This window comes from Semicossyphus pulcher, unplaced genomic scaffold (genome assembly GCF_022749685.1).
Source record: "Semicossyphus pulcher isolate SPU_LCO1_2020_fin unplaced genomic scaffold, fSemPul1.0.p SCAF_28, whole genome shotgun sequence".
Lineage (NCBI taxonomy): Eukaryota > Metazoa > Chordata > Actinopteri > Labriformes > Labridae > Semicossyphus > Semicossyphus pulcher.
The window spans coordinates 582,328-603,540 of NW_027211702.1; the positions used below are offsets into that span (position 1 = coordinate 582,328).

The 21,213-nt window shown below is 38.8% G+C and overlaps 1 protein-coding gene across 1 annotated transcript in view; it reads right to left on the reverse strand.

Moving 5' to 3' along the window:
* The window catches only part of LOC138605025 (protein unc-13 homolog B-like), a 51,094-nt gene that overhangs the window by 4,318 nt on the left and 25,563 nt on the right, over positions 1-21,213 (reverse strand). Inside the window, exons 10-34 of the mRNA XM_069677094.1 lie at positions 17,350-17,396; positions 17,077-17,155; positions 16,110-16,184; positions 15,710-15,929; positions 15,212-15,439; positions 14,942-15,083; positions 14,478-14,647; positions 12,620-12,735; positions 11,961-12,124; positions 11,290-11,440; positions 11,027-11,095; positions 10,138-10,227; positions 9,818-9,955; positions 9,420-9,550; positions 9,140-9,225; positions 7,212-7,338; positions 6,987-7,083; positions 6,640-6,783; positions 5,963-6,040; positions 5,602-5,679; positions 1,138-1,226; positions 879-1,025; positions 439-562; positions 267-320; positions 69-146 (exon numbers count right to left, since the gene is read on the reverse strand). Coding sequence (XP_069533195.1) covers positions 69-146; positions 267-320; positions 439-562; positions 879-1,025; positions 1,138-1,226; positions 5,602-5,679; positions 5,963-6,040; positions 6,640-6,783; positions 6,987-7,083; positions 7,212-7,338; positions 9,140-9,225; positions 9,420-9,550; positions 9,818-9,955; positions 10,138-10,227; positions 11,027-11,095; positions 11,290-11,440; positions 11,961-12,124; positions 12,620-12,735; positions 14,478-14,647; positions 14,942-15,083; positions 15,212-15,439; positions 15,710-15,929; positions 16,110-16,184; positions 17,077-17,155; positions 17,350-17,396 — 2,922 coding nt within the window. The remainder of the gene's footprint in view (positions 1-68; positions 147-266; positions 321-438; positions 563-878; positions 1,026-1,137; positions 1,227-5,601; positions 5,680-5,962; positions 6,041-6,639; positions 6,784-6,986; positions 7,084-7,211; positions 7,339-9,139; positions 9,226-9,419; positions 9,551-9,817; positions 9,956-10,137; positions 10,228-11,026; positions 11,096-11,289; positions 11,441-11,960; positions 12,125-12,619; positions 12,736-14,477; positions 14,648-14,941; positions 15,084-15,211; positions 15,440-15,709; positions 15,930-16,109; positions 16,185-17,076; positions 17,156-17,349; positions 17,397-21,213) is intronic.

Sequence of the window (21,213 nt, forward strand, 5' to 3'; positions counted from 1 at the left end):
TTGATGAGGCAAATTTGACCCGTCTGCCCTGCACTGTAATGAAACCAAAACCTGCAGTATAAACTGACCTTGATAGTGTCCAGTGCCACATCCATCACAGCACACTGCCTGGGAGACAGGCTTTTAGCCTCCCCTGCCATGTGATCCTGCACATCCAAATGATGAGCACAGAGATGGATTAATTTCACAAAAACAGATTCATTGTCTATATTTTAAGAAACAGCAGAAAATGTATTATGGTGTAAAACATGAAAGCATTATAATACCTTGAGTTTTGAGAGCTGACCCAGTTCTTTTGCAGCTGAAAGAATCTGTGCACCCTGAAAAAAATGGGATTGAGTGGATGCTTTTTAGCCGATTCATTTTAGCAGTAAAAGGCAAATTGCAGTATCTACATATGCTGATGCAAACAAACAAAAACTGTGCAGTAAAGCTTACAAAGGTATCGTTGCCCTGTGGCAACACAATAGTCTTCTCCAGGCTGGTCATCACAATCCTCCACAGCTCCTTGAGCACACGTTTTAATACAGTCTTCTCACACACAGTGGCAAACAGTGTCAGCCTGCAAAAACCGCACAGTCAAATGAATGAGACACATAGAATATAAAAAGTACTGCAGTGTTTTAAGCCTAATTGGCGCTATTATTGGAATCGTTAAAAAATTCTATTTTATGATTTTTACCTAATTAATTCAACAAAAATGAAGGATGCAGAAAAAGGAAAACAAAAACAGAGACAGAAATGAATAGATGGGCAGGTCTGAAGTCGGGCATTTGAGAGACAACTGCACCAGCCAAAGACGCTGAAATCATGGCCATATTAGGAAACATATTAATTTTTGGTAAAGAAAATAATAGGCTTAAATCTAAACAACTCACTTTCCATCTAGAAAATCCATGAGTGGCCGCAGCATGTTGTCAGAGTCGCCTTCCACCTGGTTTTTGTTGTTGGCGTTGAGTGGTCCTTTGATCTGGTACAGCAGAGATGACATCTGTCGCATACAATCATTGATTCGGATTTGGAAACTGAAGAAGGAAAAGGATTCATTAGTAAAAATGCATGTTTTGTTACAGATTTAACTGTTTATATTTTGCTTATGTTTTTGTGTGTCTTTTTAGGGGTGATGGGTAAAGCTACCTGTTCCCAAATGTCCTGCTGAGCTCGTCAAGCACATTGTTCAGCTTCACCTGCAGGTCGTTCAGTATGTCACCGGCCTCAGTGTCCATCTGCAGAAAGGCAGGCAGACAGAATCACAAGTGGTTATTAGTTTGAATTTGACTGAGGCCTATTTATTACATTAAAAAATAGTTACAAATGTGATTACCCAAAAACCTCTAAAGCTTTTGGAAAACAGCAAAATACAGAGACGAAGTACGAGCCAGTTCTGCTCTAAATATTGTAAACACTCTTTATCAGCAGTTCAAAAAAGGCTTCATATTTGTCACTTTTGGGCATTTAAAATGATCGAAACTGCATAGTGCAAAAGCCTAAAGAATAACATTGTAAACAGCAGTTTTAGTTACACACAACATAATGAAAAAAGAACACTGTAATGGTCCTGTAGCAGAGAAATGTCCATCAGAAACCCCATGGTTGTAGTTTGTTAAAAAAGGACAAACAATAGAAAGAACAAAGAAAGATATAATTCTGCACATTACAGCTGAGCAAACCCCACCTTTTTATTAGCTGTCTCCAACTTTCAAAGGGAGCACAGTGGGGAAAAAAACTGTTTAATACTGCAGGAGACTTGTCTTACAAGTAGAGACTCACACACACAGGGTGAGGGAACAAGTAGGAGAGTGATGGAGCCATGATTTACCTCCAGCACACGTAACCCAGGTATACTGTGGCATCATCTAAATAAGCACTGCCAGCGGGGGAACTAGGCCATATGGATGATGCTGTGATGTGGCTCATTAAGTCAATGATCTCAATGGCCTTTTGATTCATGGCCTGTCAGGGTCTCACTGCACCATTAGTGAAGAGAGACCTAGACATTTCTGCTATGCAACACAAAGGGAAGGCTTTGGGGTAGAAAAGTCAGCTAGAAATGGATTGTGTTTGTTTGTAATGGGTTGGATATCTTTTTGTTTTTTTGCCTGAACATCTAAACTCACCTTCTTGTCTTCCAACGTATTTTCAGTCTGTGACAGCACAGAGAGGTGGGGTTAACAAAGGACAAGCCAGTTTAACTTATTACTGTAAATAATTTCCAATTTGGAATTCTATTTTCATTTAGAATATGTGGGAAACTAGAGAGGATCGGTGGCCATTACACGAAGTGCTGTTGCAGCGGATTAACCTTGGTTTAACCTACCTTTTCTACCAATGCATTCGTCTTTGCGTGTTGAGAATGTATTTTAAAAAAAAGAGAAATAAAAATGAAAACCATCAAAAAATTCAGCATTGCTTTACCAAAACTAAAGGATCTCCATTATCAAACAACCAGGAAACAGCTTCTTCTGTCAGCTACTTGAAATAGAAACTTAAAGAACACTATAAATACTGGTTTACTCATTGGAAAGCATATGCTGTATTTAGAATATTGGAACCCACCTTTTCCTCATCGGTCTAATGCACACACAAAAAAAAATTACAAGGAAAACACAAATGAAAGAAAAGTTACAAAAAATTCACAAATCAGCTTTGTTTCAGGGGAAATGGGTAATACGTTTTGAGGAAAGGCAAGGGGAAATGCCACTGGAAGTTTGAAAACTCAAGGTGGAAATCACCACAGATGATGATCAAAAGGGCACACAATATACTCCACCATGATAACAACAGGTCTTGTTACAGTAGTATCACTGTGATGTTAAATGGAGTAGGAAGAACAGGGAGCACAAGAATGGTTTGGACTCTGAGAATGATAAAAAAAACATTTCAGACTGCAACAAACCTCAACCTCAATTTTCACCCCTTCTTCCCCTACTTCCTCCTCCTCCTCCTCACTCTCCTCAAACTAGCAGGGGCAGTGAAAAGACATCACAAAATGAGTAAAGTTTAGGCTGCAAATAAAACAACCATGTTCAACAAAAAATGTTGTTCAAAAATAATTTCAGCACCTCTTTATCCGAAAAGAATGAAGTGATGCACAATTTTATTTGTTGTATATGCAGTCATGTCAAATAAAACATGCATGCATGTACATTAAACTTGCCTGCCATGCTAGCATTCTATTGTTGTGCTAGAAAAGAGAGGAAAAACATGATTCACCCTCACAAAACATTCTCTCCCAAAAAATCTTTTAAAATGATTCTGCCATAGAAAAATATTTAGGCTATAAGTCTGTTCTCTCTGCCAAAGAGAGACACACAACTAAAAGGCTGAAACAAAAGGCCTATCAAATCGAAGCTTACTGGTGAGCTAACCAGTAAGCTAGCTTCTTGGTGTGTAAGAAAAACATTAATTTTGAGGGACACTGACATTGTGCCAGTTCAGTTTCTTATTTCACATTACAGAATGAGGGAGTAGCTAAATCTAAAAAAGGAGGGGAAAAACAACAATTTAGTTTTGCATATCTTAGTAAATGAGCTGCCTTCTCAGCTTTTGTGTTTTTCTTGTGATTTGAAGTGATTAAGTGCCAACGTATACCTAACAAGTATTACATTGTTGGCTAAGCTAAAATATATATATGGGCCTGGAGAACAGTGCCAGGGCTATGTGGGCCTACTAGAAGCATAAAATTAAATGATTCAAGTTTTGTGAAGAACTCATCCATCCATTAATTATCTGTACCGCTTATCCTGTTCAGGGTCGCAGGGCTGCATTTTAAAATCCTGTAAATAATTTTAAGATACACCTTAATTGCTTTCAGTCATAGAAGAACTTAAATTGTTGCACCAATATATAAGATTTATATCACAGATGCACAATGCCATTATCTGATCCTGATCACTATCTGAAATCACTTTCTCGTCAGATGATTTTCCTTCCATGATTCATCTTCATGAGCCAGTAACTTCTTACATGAAAAATCCTTCATGACATTGATGCCTAACATAATCCTTGACAGTATAATGTGACTTCTCCAAACCATTGGCCTCACAAATAAATCCACTAGGTTCAAAAATACAAAAAGGGAAAGAAAATCCAATTTATAATCCTACTTCACTGTGTCATTTCCTATATTTCAATGCTTTTCCCCAAACTTCTGTCATTCACCTGTGTAGGTATAGATTAAAGAAGTGAGGTCCAATAAGGCTACCTTGCTGTAAGTATTTTAGATTGTATTTAGACAGATAAATTATCTACTGAGATAACTACAAAACCTTTGTCAAGGTATGCAAGCGACTCAGCAATCCAGCACCCGTTCCTACCAATGTTCAAGTATCTTTGTGTTTTAACCATGCAAGCAGCTGGGCTACAAATCCAGTGAAAAATCTCAACATCTCCAACATCAAATGCAAATTATTTTTTCTCCATGGTCCGTAAGCAATTCAAATGACATTCAGAGATCATTGTGAGATTGCCGTGAAATTTGGGCAAATACTTAGTTTTTGACCAAATACCTGAACTACTAATGACATAATAAAAATAATAATAATAATTATGACAAAACAACATCTAGACTTAAACAGTTAAGCTTATCTTAATGCTAAAGAGGGGTTTGCTTTGTAAGACTCTACAAGTAATAGCTAAACATCAATTCAAGCTACTACTAATGAATCTAATGTGCTACCATCTACCCACCAGAGCCCTTTCTTCGTTATCCTCAGTAACAACCTGCTGTGCAAGCCAGAGAAAGAGGGGAAAGAAGTGGTCAACAGTACATATTAAACTGAATGATGCAGTTTTATATGGACAATTATCTACCCCATCTAGGCCTACTCAGAAACCCACCTCTTCCTCTCCTGCCTCCTCCTCCATTTCCTCTTCCTCTTCCACCACTTCATATTGCTTTAATTGTAAAGTGAACACACTAACTGAAACATTCTTGTCAAACCGCTACAGTTCGACAGTCAACTAAACACAAAACTAATCCACTACAGCGAGAATAAATATGACAAAGGCATGCTAGGGATTCAAAGCATAGGGAGGTCACAGCTGGCAGAGAAGCTATTGACTGTCTTTAATGTAGCTACACTAAGAACACTATTACAGAGGACATGATTCAATTAAATCTCAGTCTCTACAGTCTCTAGCCTATTAGGAAGCACACGGTCCAATCATTTGGTATTGATCTATGGTAATCCTTACATTGACAGCATGACATCAGTCACTGGGACAGTGTCTGATGTCATGCCTTTTAAACAACCTTAATGTAACATGAAATAACATTCACAGCATAAACAACTTCCACTATGATCTTGCTATGTCCTTATCCAGCACTACCAGTCATCCTCCTCACATGGATTGAACTACCACTACCGTACATACCCACGCTTCTTCTGTTGCAATCTGATACACGAGAGACACAAACGGTACTGTTGTACTTGTAACCTATCTTTAAACATCTGCTTTTTTATGCTAACGAAACACATGTTTACTTCACCAGCCATTGCATGTTATAACTGTGTAGGCATTAAGAGTATAATACTGGATATTGTCATCCATTCAGTTTGATATCATATTTGTCATCCACACCTTCATCTTTAGATTTACCTGTTTGGCACCCATTGACTCAAACATTTTCTCCAGCTGGATTCTTAACTGCTGCACATTATTCATCAGGACACATGGCTGAAATGAAAGGCAGGAAAAAAGAAAAAAGAGACAAAATGGACGGAGAGATTACACACATGTAGAATCATAAACTACTATGCTTTGCAACCACATTAGTTATGTAATTATTCAACTTTGGAAACGTAAGAATTATTCAAAATGTGGTATTAGATTCAAATTACATATTGTACGATGTACAGCAGGATATGTAGTTAAGCAAACCACTGGAGTGTTGTTAAAGTGGCCCATTATAGAACACAAAAACACAATAAGGCTCTTAAGATGATCCTTTAAAACTTACAATCTTCTCCTTTTCAATGTAAGTAGGGAAACTCTTGGTCAGAATGGCACTGTACTGCAGAAGAACTTTGGCAATAGTCTGTAAAGATGAAAAAGAAAAAATACATTAAAAAAAACTGGGAATGGACAACTATTTTATTTCAAACAATTTAAAACTACTTAAATTAAATAAGTTATTTTTCATTAAACATGATGCAATATTACAGAGCTCATTATAAAACTATTTGGGGCAAGATTATAAGATCATCTGTCTCATTAACAAATGTCCCTTTTTGTTTTCTCTGGCATGCAGGAAAGCTAATTCCAAACTGTCCCTCCATCCCCCAGCAAGGGAGGATAATTAATTATAATTATAATTAATTAATATTTGATAATTAATTTCACATTTCTTTTTAATGAGAAAATATCACATAATCCCTTAAGACAATTTTGTAGCTGTATTTTCTGTAATGGTACAAGTGTTAAAAAGAAAAGACAATAGACACAATCGGCCAACATGATCGTTGACAGTTCATCACCAATGATAGAAAAATTTGACTAAAATCTACATGTTTATGTTGCTCCAGAAATTATTTGTTACAAACACAAGCTCCATGTTGTTTTTAATTCAAATCCTTTTACAATCACATTCAGTTGCGAGCAGGTTTTAGGCTTAACTATCCTGTGAAGTGGGTTTACCTTGGAGAAGCGGCGGTTGTACTGAGCCAAGACGTTAGGATCAGGACATTCCAGTTTTCTGATGATCTCTAAGCTCTGGTTGAGTTGGGTGAAGATGTCCACCACAGAGCAGGAGAACAGGGCATGCTCAGATGTCTGCTGGAACTGGGATGGGGTAGGAGGGCGTGAAGAAAAACACAAACAAGGTTAGTGTTAGTAAAAAAAACTACACTCTAAAGGGCATGAGCTGATAATATGCAAGTTCCGGTAAGCATGGATTGAGTAAGTTCAGTTGAATAATTTTTATTCAAAAAATAAACTCCTTGGTGGGGTAACAACATGTCAAAAGTCCATCATATTGTTCTTACTCCATCTTTCTTGTCTCTCTCAAGGGCTCCATGCATGAACTCCATAGATACATCCTCATTTTCCTCCAACCACTGTAGCACAAACTGTAGAAACCATCTATGTAGGAAAACAATAACAACCAAAATTTGAATATTTTCAAAGTAACTTAAATGACAAAAACCTGTATATTTCTGAGTTTTTCAAAAAACAAATGTAATGTTTCTCTGTGAGTCGAAAGCACTTACGATGGGTAGTCTGGAACAGCATCCTTGAAGTTTGGCAGCTCCTTGACATACTCATTGTAGAGCCACTTGATCTTGAAGTGCATGTTCATGTAGTCAGTGCTCTTACACAATCTATGCTTCTCGTGCTCTGAAGACACAAAGACATCAAGAGCCTGTGAGCTTTGGGATGAGTTTGTGCAAGAGAAGGGAAGAGACTCAGGCCATAGAGTTGCATTGTTGGATGGATGGGATCAAGGGAATCTGTGTCTTGAATCTTTATGTGGGTTGCAAGTCAGTATATCTGACACTGCTGTTTTCTTTTTGTCTACATTTTTTTTTTTCACAAGCTGCCCATGGATGTGCAATACTTTATTGCTAGAGGGTACCTTTAAACATTTGTCAATGCAAAAGTAACAGAATCCTAAATCCAAGATTAAAGATTAGGTTTAGAACAATACCCAGACATCTACTTGTGCATGTAAAGCCCCATTTTTACTTGCTGCTAGAAGAATGAATAACAGAGTTTATCTTTTGATAATGTGAGGCTTCAGCAGTGTATGTTTGATAAATCATGTTATCTTCTAAAAGCAGTGTTTTTAGTACAAATCTGCTTTGTGTTAGGACCATTATTTTGTTATTAAGATAGCTTAACAGGATGTCCCTTTTTACATGTCTACATTATGTCTTATATGACTGTACCTTTGTGTCTAACTTTCTGTGTGAATAAATAAATAAAAACAAGATGGAAATTCTTCAAGAAAGGATCACTTCATGGTCAGCAAAGACAGGAAGAACAAATGAAGCCACCAACAGTCCGTGTGATGTCAGTATTGTTTTCAGATATCTTTTCACTATAAAACCAAGTAATCTCAAAATGTTCAAAGTGTAATCTTTGCTAAAGTTATTCCATATTTAAATCCTTATATGAAATCAAGGAACATTTATAAAATACCTATTTGTTATTAAATACAACAAATGAAAACAGAAAAATGGCCTTGATGGTATTTTACACAAACAAAGACAGAACAACAACCGCACTAATCTGAATCGATGTATTTTCCACAGACTAGCAGTAACTTGACACGCACGTTACTCTACTAACAGAATATTCTAAATGCCACCACCACATTTATATCTACACATTTCTTATACTGTAAAAGTTTTCATTGCAATGACTGCAACAAGCACATGTATTTAAGCCATACAAACTAACGTGCTTGTAGAAATTAACAGTAATAATTTTGCACAAGCAATAACAATAAATGGCTCAGATATAACCAGGCACTTGAGTCGCTCTTGAATGACCTACTAAAACTACGACTAGTCCTAAATATTAAAAAGTAGGCACTCTTTGGTGATGCTTCTGGGTAAAAATCTCTTTGGACTTATTTCATCTCCGTGCATATTCCCCATCACTTTTTATATGAAAGCAGACTGAAAATGAAGGGGTAGCCAATTCTGTACTGTACTGTGTGAAACAGATATTTCACAGTGAAAGTCTCAGTAGGGGATTCATCTTGGGGACAGGGGCTAGAATAAAGGCTGACTGCCTCTGGGGACAGATGGTGCTCTACTGTACAGTACACTACAGCAGAGAGAATATCACAGAGAGGCTCCTGGGAGACATAAGCAGCTTTCAAACCCTGCACTGTTTCACTTCTTCCATACCCATGAATCATTTCTACCCCAGAATTTCTCTTCTCTTGCCATTTCAAGTTTCAGAATAATATTGCATCGGCTCTACAGGATACTGCAGAAACATACAGCATATGTAAGGCCTATCATATAGTATTATGTAGTGAGTCAAGAATGGGAGCCAAAGATTGAAAACTGATGTTACTGACAGCCAAATAATAATACAAAAAAAAATCATGATTACTAGTTTATCTTTGATACAACACAGCGCCCATAAGTGGGACATTGGCTATTTGACCTCGAGTGTGACTTACCCTCCATAGCGTACTTCATGTCTTGAGCAAACAGTGTCCACATGACCTCCGCTGACACCTTCCCTACGCTCAGTTCTTGTGGAAATCTGAGAGAAAGGTGAAATTTTAAAACTTGAGACATGAATCTTACCAAATCCTGGTATCAAACATCATACAAGTGTGTATCATGATTTAGGCATCCACATCAAGTGTTCTGAACATGGTAAGATTAATTCTACTTTTCTGCATGTTTCCAGCCATTTGAAAAGAGAAGAGGTGAAGGAATTGAATGCTTTCTTACTGGTTGAGCACAGGTGTATAAGAGTTCCTGTCCTCTTCAATGATGGAGACGATAAGCATGATGAGTTTGGGCCAGAAGTCCAAGTTCTTGATGCTTGGACCCTGCTCCTCCAATGGGAGCTCCTCCTTGCTCTAGATTAGAAAGCAACACAGTCAGTCTCTAAAAATAGACTTGATGAAAACCAATCAGTAAAATGGATTTATGTCTGGTTTAGTAAACATGTAGACAGTCTCAAGACTTTCAAAGAGGCTCAGGGCAGTTTATACAGAAGTTCATGCACATAGTATCATTGTCCCCAATATGCAATTAATCTGTAAAAAGTGACGAAAAGGGGAAATATATACTAATAACCTAGCAATACAGCAGTCTTAATGGCAGAGTTGGATAATGTGACTCACTGTATCAATAGGTTGGTACTGCCTGCTATACAGCTCGTGGCAGTTATTGAAGATGTAGTCATATGTAGAGTTGAGGCAGGCCTTGACACAGTCCCTCACCACCTGGCTGGCTCGGGGCGGTGACTGTAACTCCTGAACCTGAAGGCCAGACGGAGATAGAAACACTAGCAGTGAATGACTGCACACATTTTACATTTCATCAACTTATATTGTACAGCAGGGTTGACAGCAGGGTTAACTGCAATGAAGAAGTTAAAACATTAAATTATTTGCTCCCGTTTTATTAGGTTGGCACTTCATGAACAACCATTTGCTGCTACCTTCATCCTGAAGAAGGTGATGCTGGTTAGAAGGTCCACTGTGGATTTTAAATCCTGCAGGCGATCCTTGCTGCTGGCAGGAAAATGGTTCTGTAGAGGAAAAACAAACTTCATTTACTAAATTCTATACAATAATGACTCTGATATGACACAAGTTAGTTTCAAAAATTTTTTTCTTGCACTTCACTTTGTGTTAGACGCCATAAAAGCAGCAGTCGTCAATTAATTTTTTACTTAAAGATATAATCTCGAAGATTTTAAATAAATGTTTGTTAAGTCTATCGCCGAATAACGTAACACAATGGTGATTGAGCCTATGGCCCATTGATGAAAGCCTTTGCATATGCAGTATATAGTATGATTATGGACTGGGTGTCTGTGGCGACATTCGTGGAAAAAAATCACAAGTGGTGCCCAGTTAGTGACTTGTTTTCCATCACCCAGCAGTGGTTGGTCTGCCAGAGAGGGTAGGCGAAGCTAAGCGGCTGCATTTCCAGCTTCTGTAAATGTTGCGAGTAAACGGTAATCTACTATGACTGAACAGACAAAGAAACAACCAATGACTACAGATACAACTTCAAAAATAAGTGAAAATTCAAAGAAAAAGAAACAAATTCAACACTCAGATGAAGGCAAACAGTCTAAAAAGGGAAGTGACCGTCAGCTTGGAAAATCAAGAGTTGTGACTGTGACAAAGGGAGCCAACTGTAGATGTATAGTTAAATTGGGAAGACGTGATCACAGAGGTAAATTCAACTACTACAGATACATAATGAGTGCAAATTAATTAAACATTACTATAACAATGTCAAGGTAACCTATCATTTTTGACAAGCATGCCAGTCATTTATGGTAGTAATTTTCATTTTGTGCAATCAAAATCCCTTACCCTGTAGGTTGAGAGGTCAATCCGTAAGGAGTTGTGTAGCTGATCTAGAAGCTTAACAAAGCGTTCTTTCTGTATGTTGGTAAAAGAAAAAACAATTGGGAAGAGATTTTTACTTTTGAATGAAAACATAAAAAGAGAAATATAATGCAATATATTTTAAGGGGAAAGTCTGCACGAGTTTAATGTATATACAGAAGAGAAAGATAGATAGGGCCAGAAATACATATTTTTGTCTGTGTGTGTTTGTGAATAGAAATACAAACCCCAAAATTGGAGGCAGCAAAGCGGTCTGAGGCGGACACATTGGTAGAGGCGGTTGTATGGGCGTAGAAGGCATTGATATTGGCCAGCAGGGTGCTCATCACTGCAGGAACTCCGGGACACATGTACTTGGATGACAGACAGGCAAAGTGCCTGAAAAAAAGCAGAAGCAAAGCTGGATAAAGACCAGGGCAGACGGCTTCATCTTCCTTCCATTTGTACCTATTCACACTTATGAAGACATTGCTTTGCCACAGAGATGGCAATGTAGGACTAAACTGTGAATAGTTGTGCCTTTATTTGTAAGCATGTGTCCTCTAAGGGGTCTTGTTTTCAACTAATGATCCCTATTATAACCGGTCATTTCATCTGCCCATCAGCTAGCTGCTTCGTGTAAGCTGAAGGATGGCCAATTGAAGGGTGCTTTCTGTGAATGATGGGCTCAGCTAACAGGCATCTGTACGGAGCATGACATTTCACAGGGACAAATCCATCCTCAGCCCATTTATAATTGATTTTCTTTCATTTGGGGGCCAACATGGAACCGCGAGGCACTTTGATACTAGAGCATACGGCAGAGTAAGAGGGCGGTGAACAATGAGGGGAGGAAGAGGTGACAAACTCGTGGACATGTAGAGAGAGAGTTAAAGAGAGAGTTTTTGTCCAGACTCACGTCATGGCTTGATAGATAGACTCAATCCCATAGCGCATGGCAAACTCGTCCACTATTTCCTGAGCGACATCATCGAAGTAGACTTTCCATGCATCATCTCCACGGGCTTCTGGGATTTTTACCACACCTTGGCCAAGCACATCAGTCCAGTGGTGAAACAGGTTCTTTGAGGGGCAGAAAAACATTGTGTTAAGGTAATTTGAATGGCTTTGATAGAGCTGAATCAATGATGGGCATGAATGATAGGCATGTGGACGGTTATGCTCAAGGGTTTTCTAATGACTGTTTATAAGCACAAGGAATATTATGAAACTCTTAGAAAATGCTAATTAGAGAGGTACCAGTCACATCTAGGGTCGATCCTAACAAAAGATTCTAGCATTTATTTTGATTGAATGCCACATAAAATGAGTCCTTGATTTCACTTTTAATCCCAGACAGTCCAATCAAAACCATTGGCCAACATAAAACAAGTGTTTGTATAACAAAAAACATTACAGTCAAAAATAAATACCCTTAGGTGCTCAAGTGGCACCTATAAAAAAGTTGCATAGAATTAGCAGGCAATCATTTTCATTTTAGAGCCATATAATATCTGTATGATATCTGATCTGTATGATCTGATTTATATCCTGTAAAGCTTCTGTGGAATCATGTACCTCATGCAAACAGGTGTACTGCACATGATATGGAGCCACTTTCTCTTCTCCTTTGATCTCCACGTTGATTTGGAGGCGAATGGCGCCTGACACAGCTGACTTGTCTGTCCTCTTTTCTGTAATAAAACACAAATACACATATTCTTAATTCATAATTTCAATCCCAATCTGTGACATAGAGGTTTACAAAACCAGGTCTGCTAACACAATACTAATTACAGGCTATTAATGTGGCATTTCTATTGTAAGGGCTTCTGTTTGTACAGTTTGAAGGCAGTGCAGAGCTGGCGACACTAATAGAAGTTCTTCAGCTGGTAGTGAGGAAGACAATGGCAGTGGGCTGTTTAGATCTGTGCCTGATCACTGAAGACACTTGAGCTTCTATGGGGGTGGAGTGCTTGGCGGCGCACCCCTGCTATTTGCCCTGACAGGCTTATCATTAGTGGTTATTTGTACATGTCGGCAGAACGGTCGATTTCCGACTTGAGTGCTGCAACTTGATTATCACACATAAGGGGGCGCAAGGAGGAAAGTAAGTAGGGTAGGACCACAAGATGATAGAGATAGACAAGAGAAAACATTGTTTGAAAAGGATGAGGCATATTACATGACTGATCATGCTTCAGGTTCTTATTCCTAACCACTCCCAACTAAAGGAGTACTTTGCTAATGTGATTATCAGAGGGATATTGAATTGAGCCTGTCATGTCTTACAAGAAACAACCACAGATTCATTAGATTAGGCACATTCATATTCAGTGTCATGCTGTTCCAGTGAAAGATTTATTATTGCAATGGTAAATTCAATTTCTGCACTTTAATCAAGTAGAAATAGAGGTCAAAGCAAGATTAGATAATGCTCTGGGTGAGTAAATCTATCAGTTAACCTCTGGGGAGTGTTTATGGGCCAACAGTGATTTGATGACTGGATAAAAGCTGTTGGAAAACACAGGAGACAGATTTTAAAGGGAAGCAGACAAAGACAAGAGATAGCAATTCGGAGATACAATGCTGTTTGTCCACATGAAGGAATGCAAAAATAAACAGCGTTTTTATTCTCCAAGCTACCTTTATCAGGGCTTATAGAAAATAACAATAGGGGCCTGATAAATCAACTCATGCCTCCCCCTGATTAAAAATATCTCTATACTCAGCGGAATAGTACAGAGGATTATCATGAAACAGGGTTGTTTTTCCTGGGAATGAACACAACAGCCAGCAAGAACAAAGAGACTTTGTAGAATAAGATATCCGGGGGAAAGCAACTACTCTCAGACAGGCCACTATGGACTACTCATTGCCTGTGTGTTAAAAATGTAGCCACAGGCAAATGAGACGTGAGAAATTAGGTTCAAACAAACCACTGACTGCTTTTACTGAAAGCATCACTCTTAGCACCAAAACCAAACACATTCATGTGTTAAGACTTTACGCCTCATCAAGGCAGATCAATCTGCTTCCTTTAGAGTAAGCAATGCACATTAAAACCCAGATTGTTGTAGATAATGCCTGAGGTATAACTGAGCAAAACAGACATTATACATAAAGAAAAATGCACAGTCTCTCATAATTGAAGGGCCCAGGAATAAAACATCTTTATATTTTAAGTTTTTCTTGATTGGATTGATTGAATTAAAGAGGTTGAGACTGTAAATCTAATTGCCTGCAGAAGGTCATGTGGCAGTTCTGCACATTCTGAATGTGATTTTGTGACTTTGTAATCTTTGTATCATGGGAGTTATAATCCTTTAAGTGCTTAGAATCTAAAATTACAACAATAGAAATGACTATGTTCTGTTCCTGTTCAGGTATGCATACAGAACAAATCTTAGTCCGTAAACAACACAAGCATACTGACCCAGGTTGTACCAGACATCCATCTCTCCGCTCAGTGTTCGAACTTCGATTATACTCTGCCCCAGGAAATCATCAGATTCCCTCTTCAGACGCTGCTTTACCCTCGACTTAATGTCATCATCCTCATCCCATACACGCACTTTGATTCGGTCGGAGGAATTGTGGCACTCACTAGCGCAAAACAGGAAATAAAAGAAAAAAGTTTAGTATAGTATAATACTAGAGGCATTTTGAAAGACAATTTGAGTCAATAGTGTTAATGAAGAAAAACTGCAATAAGTAAACTTTCTAGAAAAGTGCTCAAACTTCAGATTCACTCAAGACTTTTCCTACTAAGCTCATGACCAGTATATGCCCTGCTATTATATACAGGCACTCATACTATTAGAAAGAACCTTGCACACAAAATTGTGATATACAAATTTATATATACAAAATATACAAAAAGACATTTTTGTGACTTACAAGTGGTACTTTTCCTCCCAGACAGGATTGAGGTTGCCAAAAATCGTCTTTGTTCTTTTTTTAGTCTTGCCCACTTGAACAGTGACATATGGATCACTTGATCCTGTCTTGTCCTTTGCCTGAAGTCCTTGGGCACAAACGACTATTGCAACGAAGCGGAAACAATGACAAAAACAACAACCATCAGCCTTAACAAGAATCATATGGTGTTCTCATAAGATTCATTCTGAAGTTCTGTTTCAATTGATCAATTTTCTGTCGGTGAGATACCTGTGATGGTGATCTTGGCTGACCATTTTGAGGTGCCGTCCAATACGCTCTGCTTGATGGTCTTCATCTGCTGTGCGTGGATTGCTTTGCTAATAACGTAAACGTCCCTTATAAGCTCAAAGACTTCTGGTTTGTTCCTTTCCCTGATCTTCATCCTGTCCTTCATGGCCATGATAATATTCTGAGTTCGGTCTTCAGCTCCATGCTTAGAGCTTTTCTCCGCAGCACCTAATCATAAAAAAAACACATTTATTAGAAATGACTGTGTTGTCTTCCTGGTAGCAGTGGATTTGAAGAGAAATCTAAGCCATGAATATTTTTTTTATAAATTTAAGCTCATCAGGTTGGGGAAACAGGTTGTTATGATTACAATTTAGTACATAAAACCCTCTTAATTCTGCAAACTGTTCATCAACCTCTGTGCCTGGCTAATTAACAAAGCATTAGTAACAATTAGTGACAAAAACTTGGCTTTCACATTTTGTGAGCAGTACTCACGCTGGAGGCAGTCAGCATTCAGCAGCTCTTGGCACTTCTCATGGCACTTTACCCCACACTCAGAGCAACGCATGCCTTGGCGAGCTATTCCCCACAGCAGCCCTTCACACTCGTAGCAGTATGTAGGTGTAGTGGCAGTCCACACCTCAAAGTTATGTGGTGTAGTGCAGGATATTGGGTAGATGAGAGCCTGCAGGGTCTTCTTGTAGACATGGTTTTTCTATAGAAAACAGATGTTCCTGAGTTATACAGGAGGTACTGCAGATGAGACACACACTAAAGCGCTAGGTAACACACAGTATGACAATTACCACACAAAATGTAAATTGACAATCAGTTTGTGAAACTGTTGTTTTCAATACACAAGGAAGTGAGGGAAAGATTTCGGAGTTATGCTCACCAGCTCCTCATCCTTGATCGAGGACCGTGCAGCCATGGCAGATGTGATCCCTGCCTTCCTGGCTTGGACGAGAGACTGAACAACAGGTGGCAGAGTCAAGTTAGAATTTTTACAAACCAACATACAACCCACTACCAAGCACACCACAAATATTTTTTTTTTTAACACTAAAGCTCAGTATGGTTAAATAGGTTGCTGGGATGGTTGTAAAGGATGGTGAGTAGGGCTATTGTACTATCTTTCAAATTAATGAATTCATACTAGATTATCAGAAAACACATGTGAGTATTATCAGAATTAAGCAACTAGACCAAAAGAGATTGCTAAAAAGGACATAGTTGCACCAGCATCAACACTATAAAAAAACATCAGCCACTATTTTTTGTGGGAGTGTTAGTACTGTATTCTACATTTGTGATTGTCTTATTTTATTTATATTGCTCAGCAGGTGAGGAAAAAGATAAACCAAAAGATGTGGGAATGATTTAGTGATACAAATATCAAGTAGGAAGAAAAGCTACCCATTACCAAGATGATGCATGCAAATATTTAAGGTTGTGTTTAACAAGAGATTTGTGATCAAAGAGATCAACATGCTATAAGACATACATGTTTGACTACATTCTTAGTTGTCCTACTTGATATCTTGTACTTTAGTAGCAAAGGGAGTGGCAACTGGGTTCTATAAACTTACCATAGCCTGACCAAGGAGAGTGAATGCATTCAAGAGAGTTGTGGGAAATAGTTTCGGGTTTAAGAGAGGAGGGAGAGAGATATTAGCAATCTGATTTCATATTTGTCTCCATTTGTTGATAACAATCTCATCCCAAATTCAGCTCAAAGGTAAAAAAAATAACTGTGACTTCTGTGGTGGTCTCACAAATAGAAAAAGACACACTCACAAAGAACAAAACAAACAAGATGACATGTAGTATAAATAGTGAAGGAACTACAGGTTAGTACTGACCACGTCGCTGACCAAGGCGAAAGGCTTCTTTTTACGCAGGTCTGGCATGCTGTCAATTCCATAAAGACCAGATCCACCACTATGCACCAATAAAATAAAATTTAAGATGGAAAGGGCATCTCCTTCAATAATACATCAGGGCAATTTCACTGTAATCCCAATATGATAACATGAATAATGTAACACATTTTTTTAATTATGTCATTTATTACCACTTTTTCAACTAAATTCAAGCCAATTTAACCAATATAGATATGAGTATGAGTGACTTACCCTGGTTTGACCCAAGCTTGTCTAATATTGGGTTCTTCATCTCGAACCTACAAAATTGAAAATGTGAGAAATTAAGTTGACAACTTCCAAAAGGTCTGACGACTAATTAGGCTGATGACTAACAAATTGTATGTTGTGAGAAGACAGAGGTAATGGAAAGTTACATATAGTTGAGTTTAACCCCTCTATTGCTACAGATCGTGCAAAGTCAAATGTAAAATAAGTGATGATGCGTTTAAAACACAGGATTAAATAAATGTTGCTGAACTCTTTAATTATAAACATTATTATGTGAAATGCAATGGCGGACCAACATAATACAGATACAGAACCACAAACCACAGAGTGACTTCTTTTTTAACTTGATAAAAAATAAAAATCTGTTTAAAAAACACTCCCACTGTTTTAACAGACACCCCAGGTAACTTAGAAGAAGTTAATAAAAGCAAAAATTTGCAAGGATTTTACAAAATCATCAAAATTATGACTCTGGGACTACACATATACACAAGTTCTTTTACTTATTCCTCAAAGTTTAAGCCTTTCTTCAGTGTATATAATTTCTCAAACGGCAGATGTTAAGAGTATGTCCCTCTAGAGTTCACTCTGAGGGAGTGAGTTCTAAAAGCGTTTGAAATACAACAGCTACAGTAGTACTGGAACAAGAAACTGAACTGGGGAATTGTTCTTTAAAACTACAGCATGAAAAAATGATTTATTACACAGTTATTGGAATTTTTAAGTAAGATGAAGTTTTCAATAAAGACTATACATCCATCCCTATTCTAACCTGTACCCAATTCTATAGTGTTCACACATGCATTCCTATTGACAAGTAATGGACATAATTATAGCACAACAATCAAAACCAGCTGACAAAAACAGCTGTAAGCTGTAAGTAACCTGATTATCTTCATTCCCACAATCTGCAAAGAAGAGAAGTCAAAGAAGAATTAGACACTTTGTGGGATAGCTTTAGTTGGAAACTTGAAGCACATCTTCAAGACAGTGATTTAAAGAGACACTAATCAACTAATGATTCTGATAAACAAATATTTACATACAATACCTGTATAATCCTGTATGCACTTAATTTCAATGTTTTATACATACATTTGCTCTGATAATTACACTCTTAATGATGTATTTTTTTGCCCTTATAACCGGGCTTGTCAGTGGGAAATGTCAAAGAAAATATTCTTTAAAAATACCTGGGACAAACTCATCTTGAGATTGGGATCCCTGAGATCCTTGAGAGCCATGTGACCCCTGGGACCCCTGAGCAGATTTGGACAGTCTGTGGCGAGTTTGCCTCTTTTCCCTCAGAATGCGCTGAAAATTAGCAATACGTTCTTTGTGACCGGCATCTGTAGGCTTTCCTGGTTGCACCTCATCAAACAGGTTGTTTTCCCTAATTGGGCTTAACCGCACATCATCTGTACAGAACACTGGATCCAGTGGACTTTCGTCCTGCTTTGCTGGACAATGGTCTGGTGTTAAGTCAAGGTTGGACAGTTCCCCATCTGTTGGACACTCTCCTTTGCCTTGTGAAATATCTATAGAGTGATACTCACTTGGGGTGTAGGGAGAGAGGCTTGCTTGGGAACATGGCAGGGTTTCAAGCGACTCACTACAGTCTTTGTGAAATGAAGCCTCACTCTCCTCCTTCGGAATGTCAAATTGAGTCTGATTGTCTGTCAAGCTAACTTCACCATCTGTATAATCTGTGCCGCTCTGCTCCTGTTCACTGGTTTGTCTGACAATAGATTGAGATGCCTCAGAACTACAATCCTCTTTCACATCTTCAGGGTAGGATCCTTCCAACTTTTTCAGAGCCCCTTTTAAAGCTGACCTGAAAGTTACCACAGCCTTGCTAAAAGTTGTTACATCAAAAGCTACATTAGGGGTCTTGGGTGTACTCACTGAACCCATTTCAGAAGACTCCTGTGACAAAGAGTCTCCTGCTTCATCCCTGGATATGCTGTGATCGGTCCACTCCCTGTCCAAACTATCAGCAGACCCCAGATCAAGAGTGTCCCCAGATGATGGACAATCATCGCACAATGAATGTGGCTCCAAGTAACCATCATCACAGTCTGTCAAAAGCACAGTGGAGCAACTGAGACTTCTGGAGGGCTCACTGCCAAGTTCATTCGCACAGGCATCCACGGTGTGGTATCCAGAACTACGGGAGTATGGGCAGTTTGCAGAACAGTCGCATTCCAAGTTTTCTTCCTCAGTTTGCAGTCTTGGGGGTCTCCAGTCCACCATACTAGAAGAACTTGAAGGAGAGTTGAAATGGTGTCCAAACAGCAAGGCGAGGTGCTCAGAGCTGTTGTGTGAAGAATGACCTGGTGTGCTGCTTTGTATCTCCTCTGTAGCACACCTTTTCCAAACACTGAGACAATTCTCTAGCTCTTCTTGACCGTTTGCACAAGAGCAGATGTCCTCCTCACTCCCAACTCCTTCTCCACTTATACTGTGCTGCATATCAACAGAAGGTGATCTGACATATTCTGTGTCACTAGAGAGAATGCCTGCTTCTGGACAGTTGGAACTGCGACACGATGACAATGAGCTGGTGCTCTGGTAATCATGGCCATGATGAAGTTCCAGGCAGCAAATGTTAGATTTAGTTGGACAAAAAATGTGCAGGTTTGAATTCTGCTCTGAGTTATGTCTTTGGTCAGTTTGCTGGTCTGATTGGATAGAAACTCTATCAACATGCCATTGTTTGGCTGATCTATGAGATGATTTACACGCTGAAACTTTTCCACAATCTGTGTGATAAAATAATGGACTGGTGTCTCTCCCTTGAGATGTGATGGCATTCTGCCTTCCCAGGCTTCCTTGCCTGATGCTGGGTGTATGAGAAACAGGACCAGGATGAGCTGGAGCTGGAGCTGAAGCACCAGTGTACAACTCACCTATCTCATTGAGTACTGCATCAACACAACAAGACACTTCTTCTACCGAGCCTCTCACAGATGTAAGATACTGCCTCAGGTCAGAAATTTCCTCCTGGATCTTGTTAATGCCTTTCAGCTCTTTTAGGATATGTTCTACTATGTTACTTGAGCATTGCTCTGCCTCTTCACCCCCCATCCCCTCCTTCCCTTCTTCATTTCTGATCCTTTCAATAAGTCTGGGTATGGTATCCTCCACAACCCCAATGCCATCCTGACAATCAGAACTGCTGTCTTCCCCAGATGGGGTGAGTTCAGCATTTGTGCAGGTAGTGTCTCCGGATAACATATGCCGGGAGTTATCTTCTGGCCCCTGCAGGCACTTCTGCAGCTTTCTGCACAGGGTTTTCCCCACTTTGAGGCTCTGTGAACTTTTCTTCTGCAATTCTTCTCTCTTGGGTGACAGCGGAAGCAGCTCTGATTTGTTAGGTTCATCCTGTCCACTGAGGTGTCCTCTGGGGAACATCCCTGAGAAGAGACAGTCTTTATCACCTGCTCCCTCAAGTGGCAAACCACATCTTTACTGACTCGCCTTTAAGCGGTCTAAGTAAAAGCCAATATCTAAATCTCTAAATCTCTGAGTGCCTGCACAATAACAGAGAAGATAAAACTGGACAGTAAGTTACTACTACTAACAAAGCAGTGAAATATCTAAACACCGATCTGCAACTCTTGTGTCCTCTGTGTGTCAATTAGTTTCCTACAGTGATCTCATATGTAGCCCTTATGTTAGTAGTTCTGCTTTGCCTTCATTCTGCCATGTCTCCGCCATATAATAGCAAATAGCAAACATAATAATTAATTCAACAATCCAAGAAAATCTTGCATAGGATTTTATAGCCATGATAGCCATGACAGTTAAAAAGAGAAATGCATTTGTGTTATAAAATTCACATTT